This window comes from Culex quinquefasciatus, chromosome 1 (genome assembly GCF_015732765.1).
Source record: "Culex quinquefasciatus strain JHB chromosome 1, VPISU_Cqui_1.0_pri_paternal, whole genome shotgun sequence".
In the NCBI taxonomy this organism is placed as follows: domain Eukaryota; kingdom Metazoa; phylum Arthropoda; class Insecta; order Diptera; family Culicidae; genus Culex; species Culex quinquefasciatus.
The window spans coordinates 80,943,950-80,968,345 of NC_051861.1; the positions used below are offsets into that span (position 1 = coordinate 80,943,950).

The 24,396-nt window shown below is 37.7% G+C and overlaps 1 protein-coding gene across 1 annotated transcript in view; it reads left to right on the top strand.

Moving 5' to 3' along the window:
• LOC6049174 overlaps positions 1-24,396 on the top strand; it is a 160,627-nt gene that overhangs the window by 121,745 nt on the left and 14,486 nt on the right. Inside the window, 9 exon segments of the mRNA XM_038249882.1 lie at positions 13,623-13,729; positions 13,789-14,393; positions 14,449-14,547; positions 14,626-14,835; positions 14,900-15,318; positions 15,389-15,452; positions 15,454-15,764; positions 18,165-18,188; positions 22,900-23,032. Of these exon segments, the coding sequence (XP_038105810.1) occupies positions 13,623-13,729; positions 13,789-14,393; positions 14,449-14,547; positions 14,626-14,835; positions 14,900-15,318; positions 15,389-15,452; positions 15,454-15,764; positions 18,165-18,188; positions 22,900-23,032 (1,972 nt within the window).

The following is a 24,396-nucleotide window of genomic DNA, read 5'->3' on the forward strand; positions in this document are numbered from 1 at the left end:
TTGGGATTGTGATAAACAAAGAAGCTTAGTTAAGTTTGTACTCGTTAAAAAAGAAAAATAACATGAAGTGAAAAATTGTAAGAAAATAAAAAGTATAAAATTAGCCAAAATATCAGTTTTTAAGTACGAAAGCTTGTGTCAAATTTTCAAAGAAAACAATATAACATAATAAATCGATTCAACTTTGACCTTCAGACAAGTAAATCGCCCTGCGAAGACAATCCCCTTGACGAATGATTCCAAATATTGCGCATCCATTAATGGAGATATCGATATTCCTGCTGCTCCACAAATTGATGTTCGATCTTCCCTTGCCGCCTGCCCACAAAAGACATAATATCAGAGAAAAAGATGAATGATACTTTTTATGTTGTTTTTCGGCGCGTGTTTCCCTTACCTTGCCTAAACTTTTCCACGCCGTATTTCCTGCACTCCTGCGAAACAAAGTGGGTCCAATTTCCGGCCGGATCGATAGCAATTTGTTACGATATCCATTGGTCTAAGGCCATGCATCTTTGGATCCTTGGGAATATTTATTTGATAAAAGTGAAGCAGTTGGTTGTTTCCCTGGAAACTGTTTTCGAAAAACTTTGTAGTGTCAGAGATTCTTTCTTACTTTCTTACTTTCTTACTTTCTTACTTTCTTACTTTCTTACTTTCTTACTTTCTTACTTTCTTACTTTCTTACTTTCTTACTTTCTTACTTTCTTACTTTCTTACTTTCTTACTTTCTTACTTTCTTACTTTCTTACTTTCTTACTTTCTTACTTTCTTACTTTCTTACTTTCTTACTTTCTTACTTTCTTACTTTCTTACTTTCTTACTTTCTTACTTTCTTACTTTCTTACTTTCTTACTTTCTTACTTTCTTACTTTCTTACTTTCTTACTTTCTTACTTTCTTACTTTCTTACTTTCTTACTTTCTTACTTTCTTACTTTCTTACTTTCTTACTTTCTTACTTTCTTACTTTCTTACTTTCTTACTTTCTTACTTTCTTACTTTCTTACTTTCTTACTTTCTTACTTTCTTACTTTCTTACTTTCTTACTTTCTTACTTTCTTACTTTCTTACTTTCTTACTTTCTTACTTTCTTACTTTCTTACTTTCTTACTTTCTTACTTTCTTACTTTCTTACTTTCTTACTTTCTTACTTTCTTACTTTCTTACTTTCTTACTTTCTTACTTTCTTACTTTCTTACTTTCTTACTTTCTTACTTTCTTACTTTCTTACTTTCTTACTTTCTTACTTTCTTACTTTCTTACTTTCTTACTTTCTTACTTTCTTACTTTCTTACTTTCTTACTTTCTTACTTTCTTACTTTCTTACTTTCTTACTTTCTTACTTTCTTACTTTCTTACTTTCTTACTTTCTTACTTTCTTACTTTCTTACTTTCTTACTTTCTTACTTTCTTACTTTCTTACTTTCTTACTTTCTTACTTTCTTACTTTCTTACTTTCTTACTTTCTTACTTTCTTACTTTCTTACTTTCTTACTTTCTTCCTTTCTTACTTTCTTACTTTCTTACTTTCTTACTTTCTTACTTTCTTACTTTCTTACTTTCTTACTTTCTTACTTTCTTACTTTCTTACTTTCTTACTTTCTTACTTTCTTCCTTTCTTACTTTCTTACTTTCTTACTTTCTTACTTTCTTACTTTCTTACTTTCTTACTTTCTTACTTTCTTACTTTCTTACTTTCTTACTTTCTTACTTTCTTACTTTCTTACTTTCTTACTTTCTTACTTTCTTACTTTCTTACTTTCTTACTTTCTTACTTTCTTACTTTCTTACTTTCTTACTTTCTTACTTTCTTACTTTCTTACTTTCTTACTTTCTTACTTTCTTACTTTCTTACTTTCTTACTTTCTTACTTTCTTACTTTCTTACTTTCTTACTTTCTTACTTTCTTACTTTCTTACTTTCTTACTTTCTTACTTTCTTACTTTCTTACTTTCTTACTTTCTTACTTTCTTACTTTCTTACTTTCTTACTTTCTTACTTTCTTCCTTTCTTACTTTCTTACTTTCTTACTTTCTTACTTTCTTACTTTCTTACTTTCTTACTTTCTTACTTTCTTACTTTCTTACTTTCTTACTTTCTTACTTTCTTACTTTCTTACTTTCTTACTTTCTTACTTTCTTACTTTCTTACTTTCTTACTTTCTTACTTTCTTACTTACTTTCTTACTTTCTTACTTTCTTACTTTCTTACTTTCTTACTTTCTTACTTTCTTACTTTCTTACTTTCTTACTTTCTTACTTTCTTACTTTCTTACTTTCTTACTTTCTTACTTTCTTACTTTCTTACTTTCTTACTTTCTTACTTTCTTACTTTCTTACTTTCTTACTTTCTTACTTTCTTACTTTCTTACTTTCTTACTTTCTTACTTTCTTACTTTCTTACTTTCTTACTTTCTTACTTTCTTACTTTCTTCCTTTCTTACTTTCTTACTTTCTTACTTTCTTACTTTCTTACTTTCTTACTTTCTTACTTTCTTACTTTCTTACTTTCTTACTTTCTTACTTTCTTCCTTTCTTACTTTCTTACTTTCTTACTTTCTTACTTTCTTACTTTCTTACTTTCTTACTTTCTTACTTTCTTACTTTCTTACTTTCTTACTTTCTTACTTTCTTTCTTACTTTCTTACTTTCTTACTTTCTTACTTTCTTACTTTCTTACTTTCTTACTTTCTTACTTTCTTACTTTCATACTTTCTTACTTTCTTACTTTCTTACTTTCTTACTTTCTTACTTTCTTACTTTCTTACTTTCTTACTTTCTTACTTTCTTACTTTCTTACTTTCTTCCTTTCTTACTCTTACTTTCTTACTTTCTTACTTTCTTACTTTCTTACTTTCTTACTTTCTTTCTTACTTTCTTACTTTCTTACTTTCTTACTTTCTTACTTTCTTACTTTCTTACTTTCTTACTTTCTTACTTTCTTACTTTCTTACTTTCTTACTTTCTTACTTTCTTACTTTCTTACTTTCTTACTTTCTTACTTTCTTACTTTCTTACTTTCTTACTTTCTTACTTTCTTACTTTCTTACTTTCTTACTTTCTTACTTTCTTACTTTCTTACTTTTCTTACTTTCTTACTTTCTTACTTTCTTACTTTCTTACTTTCTTACTTTCTTACTTTCTTCCTTTACTTTCTTTCTTACTTTCTTACTTTCTTACTTTCTTACTTTCTTACTTTCTTACTTTCTTACTTTCTTACTTTCTTACTTTCTTACTTTCTTACTTTCTTACTTTCTTACTTTCTTACTTTCTTACTTTCTTACTTTCTTACTTTCTTACTTTCTTACTTTCTTTTCTTACTTTCTTACTTTCTTACTTTCTTACTTTCTTACTTTCTTACTTTCTTACTTTCTTCCTTTCTTACTTTCTTACTTTCTTACTTTCTTACTTTCTTACTTTCTTACTTTCCTTACTTTCTTACTTTCTTACTTTCTTACTTTCTTACTTTCTTACTTTCTTACTTTCTTACTTTCTTACTTTCTTACTTTCTTACTTTCTTACTTTCTTACTTTCTTACTTTCTTACTTTCTTACTTTCTTACTTTCTTACTTTCTTACTTTCTTACTTTCTTACTTTCTTACTTTCTTACTTTCTTACTTTCTTACTTTCTTACTTTCTTACTTTCTTACTTTCTTACTTTCTTACTCTTACTTTCTTACTTTCTTACTTTCTTACTTTCTTACTTTCTTACTTTCTTACTTTCTTACTTTCTTACTTTCTTACTTTCTTACTTTCTTACTTTCTTACTTTCTTACTTTCTTACTTTCTTACTTTCTTACTTTCTTACTTTCTTACTTTCTTACTTTCTTACTTTCTTACTTTCTTACTTTCTTACTTTCTTACTTTCTTACTTTCTTACTTTCTTACTTTCTTACTTTCATACTTTCTTACTTTCTTACTTTCTTACTTTCTTACTTTCTTACTTTCTTACTTTCTTACTTTCTTACTTTCTTACTTTCTTACTTTCTTACTTTCTTACTTTCTTACTTTCTTACTTTCTTACTTTCTTACTTTCTTACTTTCTTACTTTCTTACTTTCTTACTTTCTTACTTTCTTACTTTCTTACTTTCTTACTTTCTTACTTTCTTACTTTCTTACTTTCTTACTTTCTTACTTTCTTACTTTCTTACTTTCTTACTTTCTTACTTTCTTACTTTCTTACTTTCTTACTTTCTTACTTTCTTACTTTCTTACTTTCTTACTTTCTTACTTTCTTACTTTCTTACTTTCTTACTTTCTTACTTTCTTACTTTCTTACTTTCTTACTTTCTTACTTATTACTTTCTTACTTTCTTACTTTCTTACTTTCTTACTTTCTTACTTTCTTACTTTCTTACTTTCTTACTTTCTTACTTTCTTACTTTCTTACTTTCTTACTTTCTTACTTTCTTACTTTCTTACTTTCTTACTTTCTTACTTTCTTACTTTCTTACTTTCTTACTTTCTTACTTTCTTACTTTCTTACTTTCTTACTTTCTTACTTTCTTACTTTCTTACTTTCTTACTTTCTTACTTTCTTACTTTCTTACTTTCTTACTTTCTTACTTTCTTACTTTCTTACTTTCTTACTTTCTTACTTTCTTACTTTCTTACTTTCTTACTTTCTTACTTTCTTACTTTCTTACTTTCTTACTTTCTTACTTTCTTACTTTCTTACTTTCTTACTTTCTTACTTTCTTACCTTCTTACTTTCTTACTTTTCCACTTTCTTTCTAAGGAAAACCATTAGCGACAATGTCTTACTTTTCCCAAAGAAAATTGATCCATAAACCACGCTCGGTGACTCCATTTCCAAGGAGGGAAAACCACCCAACAAAAAAAAGTGAAACAAAAACCATTTTCTCTCAACGCGTTTGGTCTGGATTTTTCCTTTCGCTGATCAGTTTGCACCTCGAGGGGCACGAGCACCACCCTGAACACCCACCAAGTGATGATACTTTTCCGAAGCTCAGTTTTCCACCTCGCTTAATCCGGGGGTTGTTCCTTGGGCCAGGGAAGAGAAGAGAAGAGATGGAAATAAAGTGCTAACGAGAGAAATTATTCCACTCGCTAGGATGCGAAAAGAAGAAAAAAAAGATTTTCCATTTTTTTTTTCCTTTAGAAGCACATTGAGGTCGTAAAAAATAAATAAAATGAAAAGTGGATGAAATCATTGCAATACAATCTAGCTGTTTCTTTTCGCTTCATCAAGTGCAATCTACTTAGTTTATGCTTTGGCGATAGAAGCAAGAAAAATTAAAAACAAATTTGCAGTGTTGCAACAAAGAAAAAAACGAGTGAAATGGGATGGAGAAGATTTGGGTCATTGAGTGAATGTTTAAGAGCTTTGATGAAAAAAGTGAGCTTTAGGAATATTTCACTTAAAAAATTGACATTTTAAATCAGTCCTCGAAGACGCTAATCATCTGTTTAAAGTTAAACTCGTCGCTGTGCCTTCTGAGTAGCAATGCTGGAGAACGGACACAAATTAACAATTCGAATCGAGCAGATCACAATGATTGTTATTCATTTTGTTTGTAGAGCTCAATATCCAGAAAAAAATGCTTAACAAATCTACGTGGCGTGAAATAAATTAGCCACTCATTCAACAACACCAAGAACAATGTAAAAAGGGACACTTTAAACTGGACACAAAGTCCCATCGGGAGGTCCTCCAGTGGCACCCACAAAAGCACTCTCTTTCGCATTAAAAAATAACAAGCTGAGGCTAAGACAAAGAGGGTGAGAAAGAGACTGCAAGTGGCGCGGAACCATCATTTTCCTTACTAGGGTAGAAGACTCTTTTATTTTTCCCTTGAATTATGTTCATTTAAAAAAAATCCCACTTTATAACGAAAAAGCTCAAAAAGTGTCACCTTACCTTACAACATTATGTGCACAGCTCTTGCTTTGATTCATTTTCGTACCCCATCCAGCTCCACACCCAGTTCACCTTAAGGGTCCACGTGGCGCCACCCCCACCAGACCAGCATGAGCGGTGACGGTGCACTCACTCTACTCTGAAGACGAATTAATGAAGTGGCAATGGAAAAACATGCCCCAGGCAAATTATTACAATTTTTTATGTTTCATGACGTGGAAGTTCAAGCAGAACTTTGAGTGCTTGGGAGTGGTTAGGGGCCAGATTTTGGCTCTGTTTAAAAAAAAAAACCAATTTCGACAGCTGGAATTATTTTGCAAATTCAAAGAAAACAGGTTATTATTAAACCACTCGTATTTTCTCAAGTATAAATACCCTTCCACAAAACACAAAACACAAAACAAACAACACAAAACAAACAACACAAAACAAACAACACAAAACATAAAACACAAAACAAAAAACAAAAAACATAAAACACAAAACAAAAAGAACACAAAAACATTGATATTCGGATTTTATTAACAGTCAAGACCCGAGGAAAAATATTTCCCTGTACAACCCGAAGCCTGCAAAATGCGTTACAGTAAATTTTCGCAGGCTTGGGAAATATGCAAACAGCACCAAATTTCAATGTTAGTGTTTTGGAATCGTCAAAATGTCTACTTTAAGGAAAAAATATGCAAATTAGTGGATTTTAGGGCAGCTGAATCGGTTCAATTTTGAAACAATGACTTTTCAGGCAATTTGAAAGAGTTAGATATGTCGCATGCTACATTTTGTGCCAGAAATGTTCAACCGGTACAACTATCGAACCGGTTGGATGAACCGGTTCAGCTGAATCGGTTCATTTTTTTACAGAATGACTTTTCAGGCCATTTGAAAGAGTTAGACATGTCGCATGATACATTTTGTGCCAGAAATGTTCAACCGGTACAACTATCGAACCGGTTGGATGAACCGGTTCAGCTGAATCGGTTCAATTTTGTTACAGAATGACTTTTCAGGCCATTTGAAAGAGTTAGACATGTCGTATGATAAATTTTGGCCAGAAATGTTCAACCGGTACAACTATCGAACTGGTTGGATGAACCGGTTCAGCTGAATCGGTTCAATTTTGTTACAGAATGACTTTTCAAGCCATTTGAAAGAGATAGACATGTCGCATGATACATTTTGTGCCAGAAATGTTCAACCGGTACAACTATCAAACCGGTTGGATGAACCGGTTCAGCTGAATCGGTTCAATTTTGTTACAGAATGACTTTTCAGGCCATTTGAAAGAGTTAGACATGTCGCATGATAAATTTTGTGCCAGAAATGTTCAACCGGTACAACTATTGAACCGGTTGGGCGAACCGGTTCAGCTGAATCAGTTCAATTTTGTTACAGATTGACTATTCATGAAATTTTGAGAAGTTAGATATGTCGCATGATTATGTTTCTAATGAAAAGTCATGTTTTTATTCTCTTACTGATGTTAGTATATGTATAACAGTAAATGTTTACTTAACTTTTTTAGTAAAACTTAATGGAAAATGTAGTCTTCTTATATTTTTAACATAAAGTTCAGGTGAAGACCTTTCCAAAGCACTATAAAACTTTGAGTTTTGGTCATGTTTTGCATAAAATATAAATTTTACAAATTTACTGTAACGCATTTTGCTCGGATATTTTTTCGTTCACATTAACCGAGTTATTTTTTTCAAAAATTCTCTGTGTTCTGCTTTTATGAACTTTGTTTATACGACCCTTAGTTGCTGAGATATTTCCATACAAAGGTTTAAAAACATGAAAATTTATGTTCTCCAAGTCTCACCCAAACAACCCACCATTTTCTAACGTCGATATCTCAGCAACTAATGGTTCGAATTACAATGTTAAAATATGAAATATTCGTGAAATTTTCCGATCTTTTTATAAAAATATTTTTAAAATTTTTAAATCAAGATTAACATTTCAAAAGGGCCAAATATTCAATATTAGAAATAAAGGATAGAGAATAGTATGTAACAAAATTGACTTTTTGGCGGGCATTCAGGGGTTTGTCCCGGAGAGCATACTGAGCCCAAATCCCAAATATGAGCTTAAGGGGTTACATACATGTAGAAAATCACAAAATTCATATTATAGAAAATTTATTAAATCCATTAAAAGATGATTTTCAATCACTCCTGAAAGTTTCATAAAGATATTCCATAATTTAACTGAGTTAGAGACGATTTAAGTTCAGAATTTTGCCATGCGCAAAGCCAACTGTCTAACTTTCTGAGCGTTTTTCTCTGAACACCAAGTTGATTTACGGGTGCCACGATATCTCGAGATGAGATGGACCAAATCGGCTCAAAATTTTGGTGAAGACTCGTTAAACCAGTCCCGTGTGCATGACGAAGCCCGATTTTGTAATTTTGAATTTTTAAAAAATACAAAAATCAAAAACTAGCGATTTTTGCATGAGCATGAGCATGAGCATGAGAGACCACCCATGGTTGTCCTTCTCCGTTGCTGAACAGAACCGTAATATCCTTTCAGCACTACTGATCATAGGCTTCGACTATCAAGTGGTATTTCCCTTATCAACAGCATGTATGAATGCGCTGAAAAGATAAAACACCATGATTTCCAAAACAAGATCAGTTGCGAATAGGTAACAGTCATTGGCCACCAACGGCGCCCGCCATGTCAGTTTGTAGATCTCGATTTTAAGGGACGGGAATGTTAGTTAGCGCAGGTTGCTACTAGGGCAGCTGATTTACTCTGTGCTTACACCCCACGAGCGCCAGGAACCTGAAAATTGGTTAGTAGGATAGGGTGTTTGGTCAGGATTCATCATAGAAGATGATGATGCGACCCAAAATCATAGTGTTTGTTGAAAGGTATTATATTTTATTCTCAAGGCAAACAATCGGTTGCTGCGGATGAGACATTTCCCGTTTAACTGTTGTTAAATTTTAAATGAAATTGTTTAATCTTAGACAGCCGGCTGTGGAAAGATAAAACCAAATAATATTTATTTATAAAATGAGGTGTTAAACGCAATGCTGCAATGATAGCGTAGTCTGATTTTTAATTATATAATCATTTAGTTCATGAATTTGTTACGGAATAGACGCGACGAACTCAATCATCAAGTGCCTTCCGATCTTCTTTCTGTTAGCTAGATAAGGTATTGATTTTCGTTGCCTCTCGAGCTACGATGCTATGGAGAGGGCTTAACACACAAACAACCGACGTCGAGCCCTCCGAGCTACAGAGCTATGGGAAGGTCTTTTCAACACAAAAAAGACTTGCGCACCACACGACGTTCTTGATGAATCAAAATAATTTTGTTACGCGATAAACCTAACGAACTCGGATCGTTTTTATCGAAAACTATATCACAATTCACGATAAAAATGCGAAACAAAAGGCACACACAAAAAAATCACTTTTCACTCCGAATATTTTTTACGACCACGCGCTCCCTTTGTCAATTATGCACTCAAAATCAAAAACTAGCGATTTTTATATCAAAAACAGAAAAATATTTTTATCATTTTTTTAAAATAAACATTTTGAATATCGGCCTCCGTCATGCACACGGGACCGGTTTAACGAGTCTGCACAAAAATTTTGAGCCGATTTGGTCGAAGCAGTTTTTTGAAACTGCTAACTTCAAATAGCTATATCTCGGCAATGATACAACCAAATGTCTTCAAATTTGTTTTGTTAATAGATGAAAATGTATATTTTAATGCCCTGAAAACAGATTTTGAAAAAAGTTTAAGTGTGTGCTCAAACCAACCTCTGACATTTTTGCCGATTTACATGTATGTAACCCCTTAATTGGACGAAACAGGAGCGTGCGCTCCACCCTTCAATTTTAAATGGGATTTAACCCGTAAAAATACTTATAATATATAACATTGAAGTTTGGAGCACCCTGCAGCTCGATACAGACCATCAAAGTTTGGCATATTTTCGAAAAATTGGCCCCGGCAAAATCAAATGGCGTCTCGGGCGTCGCGAGGTGCGACGCATATTTTTTTTGCCGGGGACAATTTTTCGAAAAAATGCCAAACTTTAAAGGCCTACACGCCAGTGATGGTTTTGAATAACGCATTAGCGGCCAAATTGCATGAAAAATAGACATTAAAAAAAAGTATTTTTACGGGTTGAATCTCATTTAAAATTGAAGGGTGGAGCGCAAGCTCCTGTTACGTCCAATTAAGCCCACAGTAATTTGGAACCTCGCTTTGAACTTGAAGTCCTGTACGATCGGGGTTCCAAATGAATGTGGTCTTAAGCTCATATTTGGGATTTGGGCTCAGTATGCTCTCCGGAACAAACCCTGAATGCCCGCCAAAAGTCAATTTTGTTACACTCTAATAGAGAATTTTCTCAGCTTTTCAATAATATTTTTTCAAAGGTGGGCAAACATGTGCACTTATTTAAAAATGAAAAACTGCGATTATTTTCAAAAAATTCACCTGAAAATGTATTCAACTTGAAAACGGTGCACTTTATCAAAATTTCCCTAAAGTACTTTTTGATTAAAAATCAATTTTACATCGAAAAATGAAGTGGACAAACTTTGCGACCAATATTTCGATTTTTTTTAAATCAGTATTGATTCAAAAATTCATAACTCGGTCAAACATTTTTTGCACAACCTGGAAATTTCTGAAAAGTTGGCATTTGATGTCCTCCAAAACATATATAAATAGTGTGTTTTTGCAAATGAAGAACAAGTTAAATAAAAAAAATCACCAAAACTTTTTTAAACGTGTATCATTTATTTACAATGTAGTCCTTATCTATACCTACAACTTTGCTAAAGACACCAAATCGATAAAAAAAATCCTTCAAAAGAAACAGATTTTTTTTCAAAAGATACAGAATTCAAAAATTAAAATTGAAGAAAAAAGACCGTTTTCGTAGAAAATTGAAAAAGTCTTCTGCCAACAATGCAATTTTTAAGGATGAAACTTTACATTTAAACAAGTATGCCGAAGACACCATTTTTTAAGACCTTTTACAACAATTTTTTTTTTTACTGAAAATTCTGAAATCTGAAAATTTTAAAGTTTTAACTAATTTCTCCGGTTCCACTAACTCCACAACCTGATTTTGGCTCCCAGTTGAAATTACGACCAATAAAACTCCTCGCAAAGCTCTTCGCAAATCCCGTCAAGCTTCGAGTAATATTTTTTCCAAGGTCCAGGCAAGACTGTAAAATAAAACAACCCATCCACCCACTCCCACCGGCACTGCTGGTTGTTGTTATTTGTTTGCGTTCGTACTCGCACCATGAAAAGAGGTCGTGATGGATTTATTTAATGGATCGGCCCTTTTTATTTGAGAACTCCCCCCCAACGAACGAACGCACGCCGAGGAAGGCACGGAGAGCAATGTGGTAAACTCAGTCAGGTGTGTGCATCGTCGTCCAAGGAAAAAGCAAGGTGGAAGAGAAGGTAAAGCAGGTGAACCTGACGTTTATGGGCTGTTGCACGATAAAGCAACGAAATTTACGATTTGATAAGCTGATGCCCCGCGGGTTGGAAAAGAGCGTTTTTTGGGGCGGGAGAAAAAAATCTGCGAATCCAGAAGAGGGATTCCCAAGGTGATCAACCGCAAGCTGATGGAAAGCAAACAAATGTTGGATACGAAACGGGAGCGATTTATTGTTTCGCCATTCTAGTGGTTCGTGATCAATTTTGGGGTGAACGATTCAATTTCGATTTGCTATGGATATTTTTTTTGTAAATTATGTTCATAAATGCTAAAAATAGTTTGAAATGAATTAACTTCGGGATATGGATAACTAAATGATGTATTCATTCAAAGTACAAAACAACAAACATTCAAAAAGGTACAAAAATACAAATAAATAAAAATGCAGGAATACTAAAACACCAAAATACCAACATAAACCAATAAAAAAAAATCTTTTGATCATTATTTCGAAATCTCCAAGAGTTCCACGTTAACCTCAAGCAACACATCGTTTGATGTGTTTAACACACCATAATCACCTCAATTTTGAGGTAGCGCCAGCTTCATTTGAGCTACTCCGAAGAGCGCTCTCACACCAGAAGTCGATTCAAACTCGATCCAGCAAACGCGATTCCGTTGAGGCGCAAAACCATCGGAAAATCTAATTCCCGAAACAAGATTTTCACCGGCGAGGAGGACGGTTGTCGTCTTTCCAAATTAACCGCGACGACACCGAACTCCCGTAGCCTGATTACATTAAGGAAGGGAGGGCGAAAAAAATCAAGAAGAAGAAAATTTCTTGGAAGGAACTGGGTGCCAATTTTTTAGACTTCCTGAACCGCCCTAATCGGAGGGGGTAAGAAGGGAGTTAGAAGGCTTCTTTTCTTTGTGGGGTCTGATTTGATTAAGTTTGTTTGTGTTAACCCTCGCTGTTATCTGGAACGACAAATTTTTCACCAAACCGTACTATACTCGTACTGAAAGATAGGAGATATGATTAACAGTAAAAAGACATAAAGTCATTAAGGCAATTGTTAAAAGCTAAACCTGTAAAAACCACGTGCAATGTTGTCACTCTTCATATGAAAGAAGTTTCTGATCGTGCCATTTGCAAGTGCGACAACTTTCCCAAGGAGATTTTAGTCAAGGGCGTTTTGTCGCACCTCCATGCCCGATTACTGAATACATTGTTTTACTATAACTCGAGACTCCGGCAACCAAATTCAACCAAATTGTGGGACAATGCACGGAAATATTAGCCAAACAAAACGTTTTTGTTATTGTCTAGTATTTGTTTATTCGAGGTCAAACATTGAAACGCGTTTCGAAAAAAGGCTGTATGACAAGACCACGACCACTTCGATTTATTAACCTTTGTATTGTCCGATTCTTTCAAAGGTACACGCCGCGCGGCATTTCAGAATATGCCATAGACATTGTTGCCAGCGATTTTCTGCACTTTTTGTGCAATATAAAACATACCCGGCAACAATGCCAGGCGATTCGAAGAAGAAGATCAACAAAAACAAAACGCGCAGTATGGGATTTGACAGCACGCATTTGCCGAAAGTGCGGCGCGTCGTTTCGAGACTGGTTTGCCGCGTGTCTTTCTCGGGAATACGCGCAATACTGTGCGCCAATGCGTTGCAGTGCGTTGGAAAATCACAAACGTCAAAGGGGTCAGACAAACTGCGTAAACTTTATTACAGAGAAGATTCGTTGAAGTGAATTGAGTTCAAAGCATTAATGTTCAAACAACAACACAGTATCTGAATGTGTAGAGGAGGAAGAACTTAAAAAAATAAACAAGATTTTTACTGTTCACCTAACCGAATTGTGATACCAACCCTTCCGCTAAACATGGTAGCGGACCAAACCAAAGTTTCCCAGACCACACGCTCGAGGCCAACATTTCCTCGGTTCCTTGGTGTGGGAATAATTGCCCGGAGATATAGGCCGGGGAACCATCTCAGCCAAAATATATGCAAATAACTTTCGAATCCATCGATGCTGGGGCCATGATGCTGGATAATATCGGTAGTTGGGCTGTTGACTTTTATTAAGGGACCGCCCAAATACCTGCGGGATCATCCCAAAGAGAAAATAGGCTGAGCTTTTAATTTTATGGAAGTTTTGATGAGCCCTTTGAGGGTTCACCTCTTTAAACGGGGTTAATTGAATCAGGATATCCCTTCGTTAACCAAAACGTCGACGCAAAATTAACGGGAATACTCTAATCAGCGTTTCTTATCTCTTTTCTTTCAGGCTCACAGTGCTCGGAGTGGTCACCGGAGTGTTCCAGTACGATCGGACGGTGCGCTGCATAGAACTGCTGTGGTACTTCCAGCTGGGCTACCTCGGGATCCTGGGATGTAAGTAGAAAGTGCCTAGTTTCACGACATCAATATTTAACTCGTTGTTCCCCCTCCAGTAAGCATCCTGCTCGAGGTGGCCATCTGCATCGTGTCGATGCGGGGCAGCATCCTGGACACGGGTCCACGGGTGGCCATGCCCTACCTCCTGTACACCCGCATCCTGGTCATGCTGGTGGACCTCACCTGGCTGTGTCTGGGCATCGTGTGGCTCAAGGACCACTACTTCGAGTGTCCCATCCAGGAGCCCAAAGAGACCATCGTGGCGGTCATCATCTGTAATCTGTTGGTGATATTCAGCATGGTCACCACGATCTGGTGCACATTTGACCCGGCCGGCCGATCCTGGGTCAAAATGAAGAAGTACCAACGGTCGATGCGGGAATCGGAGTCCCGCTTCAACTACAAACGAAGCGGCAGCCGGAGTCGGAATTGGCGCCAACGGAAGGTGATCCGAGCGTACCAGGACAGCTGGGATCATCGGTGCAGGTTGCTGTTTTGCTGCATGGGCAACAGTGACCGCAGCCGGAACTCGTTCACCGATATTGCCCGCCTGTTGAGCGACTTCTTCCGCGACCTGGACGTCGTTCCGTCGGACGTGGTGGCGGGGCTGGTGCTGCTCCGGAAGTTCCAGAAGCTGGAACGGGACGCGGTCGTGAGACAGGTTGGTTGTGTGACAAGTTGTTGTCTCATTGGCACTAAAGAATTTGATATTTCAGCGCAAAAACGGCACCTACGAGTTCCTTTCCGGGGTTCCGGTTACCGCCAATACTCAGTTCCTAGCTCTAAACGATTCCAAGGATTACGACCACTTCCAGGTACTGCGCCACTTGTCATATTCTTACCTTACCCATACTAACCCCTACTACTTTACCGCCTTTTCGCCCTCCCCTTAGACCGTAATCCGGTACATGTACTTTGCCCAGGGTGCCTACGGGTGGCCCATGTTCCTGATGACGCACTCGCAGACCGGAGTCTGCCAGCTCGGCTCGGAACTGACCTGCTGTTTGTCGTGCTGCCGCCGCAAGTCCGGAACCGACGTGGTCGAGGACAACTGCTGCCTGTGCAACTACGCCGCCCTCAAGAAGATGCTGTCGGTTGGGGAGGTTAGTACTAAGAGAGCGTTTCCTGAGTTAGCTTTAAAGTTATGTTTCGGAATTGTGTTTGCAGGTCGAAGTGATCTACGCCACCTATCACGTAGACATTGGCGAGACTCCGTTCTTCGTCGCTGTAGACTACAACTATAGCAAGATCGTGGTCAGCATCCGGGGGACGCTCAGCATGAAGGACGTGCTGACCGATCTGAACGCCGAGGGTGACTGTCTGCCGTTGAATCCCCCGCGGGAGGACTGGCTCGGCCACAAGGGCATGGTCCAGGCGGCGATCTACATCAAAAATAAACTCGAAGAGGAGAATCTCATCCAGCGGGCCATGAACCACAATCCAGCCCGGGGGACGCAAAACTTTGGCCTCGTGCTTGTTGGGCACTCGCTCGGCGCCGGAACCGCCGCCATCTTGGCGATTCTGATGAAGCAAGAGTACGACGATCTGCACTGTTACAGCTACTCGCCACCAGGGGGTCTGCTGAGGTAGAGGAGAATTCTACCCGTCCCCATCTGTCACTGTCGCTAACCTTCGTCATTGTTCTCTTCCCACCAGCATGCCCGCGGTAGAGTACAGCAAATCCTTCATCACCTCCGTCGTGGTTGGCAAAGACGTCGTCCCCCCGGATCGGCCTCCATCAGATGGAGGCCCTCCGGGCGGACCTCATCAACGCCATCCAGCGCAGCATAGATCCGAAGTGGAAAACGATCGCTTGCTCCGTAATCTGCTGCTGCTGCGGTCCGGAGCCCACCTCCGTGACGGAAATGTCCACCAAGGACGAGAACGTCCAGCGGTACGAGCAGGACCGGAACAGTGCCCGCCAGAGCACGGTCCATCCGAACGACAACTCAATCGCCCTAACGCTCCACCATCCGCTGTACCCGCCTGGCCGGATCATTCACATCGTGCGGCACCACCCTAGCCAGGAAGAGTGAGTATCAGGGTTTTCAAGAGTAACGAATTGCTATATTCCGGGTGGGACACTTCACTTCCGGTCCACGGAGCATAGTTCAAGTGCAATCTGTTTGGCGGGAACGATGGTGACAGGGATTTTTCCGGCTTCGAAATTGACTCTCTTGACTGCTGGTAATTCTGGCCGGTCACAAACAAGCAGACAGAAATGGTATTCTGGAGCAAATATTTTGGATAAAACAACAACAAAGATGCCAGAGTTCTTTTTGAATTGTTCCTTTTGTGTATTAGCGATAGAATTATCTCAAAAATCATTCTCCATAAGCGAAATTTATCTCATCCAAGAGAATCGCTGCCAAACGCTCAAAATATATTCAAACAGTGAACAATCTCTGGAGTTGTTTTAAAAGGTCCAATAAACCAAATTTCCAGTTTTTGCTTTTTGGGTGTTTTATAACACTCAAAACTGACTCAAGGTGGTTTAAAAATAAAACCTCCAGATCTGTTCATGAGCACGCTCACGGCCTAACGAATTCTCGCTAATTAAAAAAAATCTTCGAATTAAAAAGCACTCAAACGTCAAATTAGGTTGTTATACTTATGTTTACATTTAGACCCTTTTGTATTTGTTCGTCGATTCACTGGTTTCGTGCTTTTGACAGCTGTCAGACGTTTCGATAGAATTTTATGACGTTTCGCTTCATAATTCGTTTCAAATCCTTTGCGGTCATATAAAGGGTCATTGTACTCAGAAATAAAAGCTTTGTCGGTGTAAACAATAATATGTATCACAAATTTAAATCGGCTCTAAAGTACTGAGTACACTCTTTGTTTACAAATTTTCTACGGCCCTATCGCATTGTTTTGCTATAACTTTTGCTCCAAGTCCATTTTTGTCTGCTTGTCTGTTTCATCGGAAAAATTTCCCCCAAACTCCCTACTGCCAGAAGTCCCAAAGGTTGACTGTTGGCACAAAGGCAGAAAGAACGAACCGGGTCATATTTTCTGTCGAAGCCATTCCAAGAGGGGAAAAAAAAGTACGATGATGGTGGCACACGACATACGAACTAACATGCAGAATCCTGCCCAACTCACATTCAAGTGACAACGACGGCATGCAGTTTTGAAAATTGAAAGTGGATGCAAGTATGGCACTGTGAAGAGCGCGCTTGTTCAGAACTTGGTTTTCGTGTTGAGGAGCCTCAAGTTGAGTTCGAGAGAGCTGTCAAAACAACCAAGATGGTTGGAGGTTGAGGTTGTTACAAATTCCAAATTCGTCAAAAATGTACAAAAATCAATCTCGGAAAATTCAAATCCTTTTGTACAAGAATTGATAATGATTTACGATTAGTTAGTCTTTTCGACAGTTCTCTCAAACCATTTCAATTTCGCTTCCCTAAAGCTCTACAGAATCCTTAGCTGGGATAGAATCTACGACCTCTCCTCGCAAACAGGAACTTATGGACGACTCCAACTCGCGTGTTACACGAGAGCTGTTGACATTTCAGCCACTTCTTCTAGTTTTTTCATCTCTCTACCTCTATTTGTTACCTTAGTTGAGATTTTTCCATCCACTTGGCTGCTCGAAACGGCGTGACAATTTCATTAGAGCAGCTGCGTCTAATTGAATGACTAGCTGGATGCGGAAATTGAAGCAGTTTCAGAGAATTCTGCATCGGAAATGGAACAGTTTCAAGTTCGTTTCTTTAAAGTTCCAACGATTTCCGAAATTGAATCTGTGATGAACGATGAAAAGTCCACAGGGGACATCAACAACTGACCTCCATTATCAATCAGTGCTCTTCTTCGTATCTTCGTCCAGCGTCCACCGACTTCCGGTTCATAAACTTTGATTTATGGCGGGTATCAACATGGTGTCGCTCCTAATAGGCACTCCCCGTTGATCCCTGAACGCTTGTCGTCCATTAGCCACTCTACTCCGAATTGTGCCATCATCATCGCCACGTGACAAAAACGGACGCAATTCTTCACCACGAGGCCGGAAAATCGACAAAATTAAGGCACCTATAAACAAATTAAACAAACGTGCCGCGTCATCATGGAAACGTGACCTACTTTTGGCGTACCACTCATCATCATCAACGCCGTGCCACGCCACTCATGCTCATTTGTCACACCTCTCATTGCACGCACTCTCACTCATACGTTCGCGGCACGTATCACGCGCGCACCGCTTGCTACTCTCTGTCAGACACTCACACACTCAAACGAGATGAGACGAAATCGGTCAGAGCTTCGTCGTTTGGGTGTACGCTAAAAAAAATTCGCTCACGCTTTGTTTTTGTTTTTTTATTCTCTTTGTGCTGCATTTTCTCTCTCTATGTCTCTTTGCGCGTACATTTCGTAAATCTCTGTCTCGCTCGCTCATCTTTGCGCTCGCACACCCTGTTGGCCACAGACACAGATTCGACAGAGGTTGGAGGTACGCTGCTAGTTTTGGAATTCGTTTTTTGAAACCCGCGGCTAATAGAAAGTGCTTTTGTTTTTTCTCTAGTTTAGATTTGTGTGCCCCAGTAGCCCCACCCCAACCCTCCGAATTACTAATTTATACCGGAGCTAGTGATAGTGATTAGTTTTTTTTAAATTTATTCTCCCTTCGCGCTTACATTTTTTTTTTTCAGAAGACATTCCGGATACCGGTTCCAAAGAAACCAAAGTTGTCTTACAACTGGTTTAAAATGGTTATGCGACACATCAAACTTCTTGGAATCTACCGAACTTTTACTTCCGCAATACAAAGCTTGATAAAAAAAAGAATTCTTTGGGGTCACTTCTTAGAACCACTCAAAATGAACAAGTGACGCATGAAACATCCTACGATCAACCAAATTCTACTTGTTAACCCATTTCAAGGGTCCTTGAAAGATCCAGTCAAAATATTGCCCTGCGACACATCAAACTTCTTGGAATTGATCAAATTCATAATCTGTAATCCATTTTAAAGTTTTTTTTAGAAAAAAAAACCGTCAAATAGGATGTTCCGGATACTGGTTCCAAAGACACATCAAACTTCTTGGATTTGACCAAATTTTTAGCCTACAATCCATTTTAAAGTTTCTTCGAAAAGAACCAGTCAAAAAGTGACCATTTAGGATATTTTAGGACCTCCGAAAATGTTCAAGCATTAAATCAAAGTTCACGTGATTCGGCAAATATTATCCCGGAATATTTATTAATTTAATTTATTTATAAACGGAATTTTGCCTAAACTTAAATTTTTGATTGTCTCAATCCAAATTTGAACATTGTTTTAAAGATTTTTTATTTATTTGATTTTTTTTTAAATTAAAAAAAAAAGAATTCAAGATATCCCATCTCCGCTAATTGGTATGATTTACGTTCGACTTACCCATGCGATGATTTTCTCTCAAACCAAATTCACGTACTTTCCCGAGTAAACGTACCAGTGTTGCCATCCAAGACTCCGTGCTCCGTCGTGCTGGCTCCACTGGTATCCCCCAAGAAGCAATATCTCTCAGCAGTCGAAACACGTATGTGCCCCCTCCCAGTCGACACCGCCATCTAGCGTCAAAAACTGTCTGGCTCCTAAATTCACACTATCACGCATAACACGTGTGACCTCCCTTCTGCTGCCATATGTTATCCTAGGCAGATGGGGAAAAAACCTAGATTGGTTGCGTCAATAAACGAGAAAATTTGCTTTTTTTATCTGCGATTTACTTTTTGCTGAGTTTTCATTTAGCGTGTAGCTTTCCGTTTTTGTTGTGCAGTTGATTTGGATTAGTCATTTATAAGACGAAAAAACTTGTTTTTGCTCCTCTAACCTTCATTAACCCTCTCCTAACTGACGATTTGTCTATTTTTTTCTTTTGCGTTGATTGGGTTTAGTTTTGCGTAACAAATTTCATTACTGACGAAGGGCAACCATTGCGATCTGCCTCGTCACTCAACTAACTAGATTTGCATGTAACTTGTTCTCCACACTATTCTCGGAAGGGAGAAATCATTAAAAGTACGATATTTACTGCCCTGTCTCCGTCCAACTCCCCCGAAGGGCACAAGAAAGCTCCGTGAGTTTTCACCACAGACAGGTGAACTTCAAACTAAAATATTTTTTTATATGTTAGACACTAGCGCAATCTGTTGGCCGAAAACGTAATTAAATGTTCATCGATTGTTTTAAATATGTTCTTCGTCTATTTGCCTGTGTTTCAACTGCATTGCAATCTAATTTAAAAGTTGTAACTTTGACCAGGGATGCAACGGGGGACGACCCCCTATTCAACCTTTACTTTCTCCTCAACCTTTTGAAAATAGGTCAGTCAGCTCGGAATAAAAAAAAATAACGTGTGTAACGCCCTACAAACTTCACAAAAAAAAATCCAGCAGATTCAGTTGATTGGCAAAAACAGCCAGCGCAGTGCCAACACTAAATGTTCAAACGTTGATCGGGGACAAGTGTTTGGGCCGACCATTAAAATAGACAGCGACCATTTTTTCACTTTCTGTGCAGGCTTTTTTTTCTCAAGCTGTCCAAATGATTGGTTTCGTTTTTGGCACCATATCGAAACCGTGCTATACCCGGTATCGGTTGCAACTGAACTTGGTCCCACTGCAGCAGTGTCAAACGGTTTGTGTCATGTACAACAAGTTGAACCCATCGCCTCCACTCTGCTGTTGCATTCGGGGCGCCTGGAAGGTAGGCAACGTGCGGTGCGCACCAATCTGTCTGATGCTATTTTCGGTATCAATTGGGTGACAAATGGAAGTTGAAGGGAAAATGTCTAGTGCCAGTTTATTTTATACATTGACATGAAATCAAAACTGTAGTCACAAATAATTAAACTTGCTGTTCAAATGTGCAAAACAACGCAGACCAAAGAAGCCATTTTGTGTGCTTCGTTCACCCATACAAGTCTCTTCTTTCAATTTTGGTAGTCTTCCATACAAAAATAATACGTAACTACCTACGTATTATATGTAATTTTCTGATCGACTTGGTGTCTTCGGAAAAGTTTTAGGTTTTGATGAGGACTATTTAGAAAAAAACACGGATGAAATAATTGTCGTTTTTTGATTATTATTTATTTAAAAAAAAAGAGGGAATTTTTTTAGTGTAATAAGCTAGGTGCTGAATAGTGGTTCGCAAAACGGCCTCAATTTTGAACTGTCAAAGTGGAACCAATTTATTGTTCGCCAAAAGTAGAGAGTATTGTTATCGATCATTGAAAATATGTTTTTTTTTTTTTTGAAAGAATGATTTTTTTTGGCTTATGAGGACCTGAAGCTAAAGTTAAGAAATCTTCAAAAAGTTGAAGGCGAGATCGTTTTTTTATAATTATGGATTGAAGTTGTTTATGGAATCGACGCGGTTGTATCCATCCAGAAGCTGCCTTAATCTCGATTTGATTCCGCTTGAAAACCTACAACACAATCAATTTTCCAGCAAAAAAAAATCAAAAAGAAGCAAAAATGAAACACAAACAACTGATTATAAAACAGCTCATTTATCAGTAAGAAAAAATTCATGCTTGTGCTTGAACAGCTTCCTGTAGATGTAAACAAAGTGGGATCATTCGAAAATCACGTTACGCATTCGCTCTATTCATCACTCAGGTCATAAGTTGCGTAAGTTGCTGATATCTAAATTTAAATCTCAATTAGTGGTACAAAATAAACAAAAAACAAACAACAAAAATCGATTTGCTGCTTCTTGACTCATTCGGATGACTTTTGAGTCAAGTCAGTCGAATGCAGGTGACAACTGTACGACTGATCAGGAGGTTCGTTTAGCGCTTCGGTGCATAATAATGACCCTTTGGTAGTTTGTTGTAGCTCGTGCATTGCTAAAAATTGGGATTTTTTTTCGAAAAAAGAACCTCGGATTGATGATCAGGGACAAAATTACCCCTTGGAACAGAGTTTCACGGAAATCAAAGATGGATCGTGGCATCTGCTGTGTGGGTTTGCGGAGAATGACCCAAAAATGAAAAACGAATAACAGAAAACAAAAATAAAACAAACCCTAACACATATTTGTCGACATGCCTTCCAATCATCGAAGGTGTGAGGAGTACTTAATCGAGCACTAAGGCTTGCTTTTTTGAACAAACAAGAAACAAGAAACAAGAAACAAGAAACAAGAAACAAGAAACAAGAAACAAGAAACAAGAAACAAGAAACAAGAAACAAGAAACAAGAAACAAGAAACAAGAAACAAGAAACAAGAAACAAGAAACAAGAAACAAGAAACAAGAAACAAGAAACAAGAAACAAGAAACAAGAAACAAGAAACAAGAAACAAGAAACAAGAAACAAGAAACAAGAAACAAGAAACAAGAAACAAGAAACAAGAAACAAGAAACAAGAAACAAGAAACAAGAAACAAGAAACAAGAAACAAAAAATAAAAAAAAACAAGAAACAAGAAACAAGAAAAAAAATAAAAAACAACAAACAACAAACAAAAAAACAACAAAGCAAAAATCGTGACAGAAAAAACGAATTCATTAAATGAATTTTTATTCTCGTTCGTCACATCGTCAATCAAATTATGGAAATGTTCACACCCAACCATCATCTGCTACGGGAGTAAACAACATTTTCTATGTGCTGCTTTCCTCAGCAAAAGCTACATGCAAATCAGAGCTCACACCAAGGTCACGAAACGAATTAAATTCAACCCACCACCACCCCGTCGTCAGTCGGTCGGTGTGTTCTCTGATTGAGACTCCACGAAGCCAAATCCAATTAGTAATCAAATCGGATGCCGTTATTCTGCGATTCACGTGAAACCACCTGCTCAACCCACCCTTGCAAAACATAACCTCTCTATTAAGCTTTCTTCTACCTTTCTTTTTTCCAAGTTCCAATAAGATTTAGCTTGCTGTCATCTTGGTTGCGTTTGTTTGCATCATGTTTCCTCGTGTTATTTTCATATTTTTTTATCTAATTGAGTTGTTTTTAGCTGAACCACGTTGATTGTGACCTTAGACTTTGAGAATTCCAATTGTTGAGTACCACTTGCTGACCCCAACCTTCAAATGTCACAAAATTTGACCTGATTGTGACCATAACCCCCCAAAACGTCCTCTAGTTTTAAACCCTAACCTAGAAATTAAGTTATTCATGAATATTTTCTAACACAAGTAAAATCTCCCTTCCCAAAAACAGACAAATCCTGAAAAAGCACGAACCCGTCTACCAGGCCATCTGGGCCAACAACACGGACTTTGACGAGGTGCTCATCTCGCCGGTGATGCTGCAGGACCACATGCCGGACAAGGTGCTGGCCGCGCTCAACAAGGTAAGACTGAGCCCGGGCGACCGCCTGCCGGACCCGTACACGGCCGGTAACGCCGGTGGCGGCGGTAACGATGCGGACGACCATTCGTCGGTCAACTCGACCGACGGCAACGCCGCCACCGCCGTCGTCTCCGGGACGTCTTTGCTGTGCTGCCTGGCTTGCCCCTAAATGTTGTTGTTGTAAAAGTAGTTTTTCTGTATTTTTATTGCTGTTGTAGTTTCTTAATTGATAAGGAAGAATTTTGTTGTATTTGTAGTTAGTTATATTTATTGCTAAAATTTAGTTTATTTTACAAAACAAAATTGATTAGTTATTTGCCTGGTAGACTCTTTTCTAGAATTTTTTTTTTACTTAAATCCCGGCGTTAAAACAAGACTTCTCACTAAATTTATTCAAATGTCTGTAATACTGCTGTATTTTCTTAGTTTGATAAATAAATTTATATCAATGAATAAAAAAGAAATTATCATTATATTAACAATTTAGCGAAAATATTGAATTTTACTTTCTATTCGCGATTAAAAGCTCAAAAATTCCGACTTATGGCGCAAAGCATCGAAGAATGTCGATTTAAATTTTCGCTGTTCGGATACATAGGAATGCAAACTAAAAATTGAATTTACAGCTCTTAGAACAACTTTTGAGAAAAAATTCAAGTAGTACGAGTGTAAACTTTTTGGCCTGTATAAATTAACGCAATAAAAAAAATCAAAAAAATAATAATTTTGTAAAAATAATATTGTTTAAAATGATAGAGCATCAAAAGTTAACAAAGTATCAGCTCGAATTTTTGCTCAAAAGTTGTTTTGAACGCTGGAATTTAACAAAACAGAATTCGCATACATAACCTCAAAGGGCGGAAATTTCAATCGACATTCTTCGCTCTGTTCTGCTACTCAACACTAGTGGTACGTTCGTTTGAACAGTCAGTGCGGCACTGATTGCCACACTCGTCGGTGCCAGTTTTGGTTCAAACGAACATTCTTTTTCAGTGTGCTTGGAACTCGCATGAAACTGAAAAATATCGAGTGCGGCACTAGAGTTTCAGTTCCAAGATGGCGGCGAAACTCGTGCGGAACTAGCGCGAGTTTCTTCAAAGAAACACTTTGACAGCTCTGAGTGCGGCACTCAGTGTGGAACTAGCCATCAAACGAACGTATCATTAGTCAAACCAAGGGAATGATGGAAAGAGAGGAATCACAAATCCATATCTAGCAAAACAATGCCAAAGGGCCGTTGTGGGTTTGTAAACAAAGAGTGTGTCCTGCTCACGCTAGAGGATGTTTACATCTGGCATGAGCAGGACACACTCTTTGTTTACAAACCCACAACGGCCCTTTGGCATTGTTTTGCTTGATATGAAT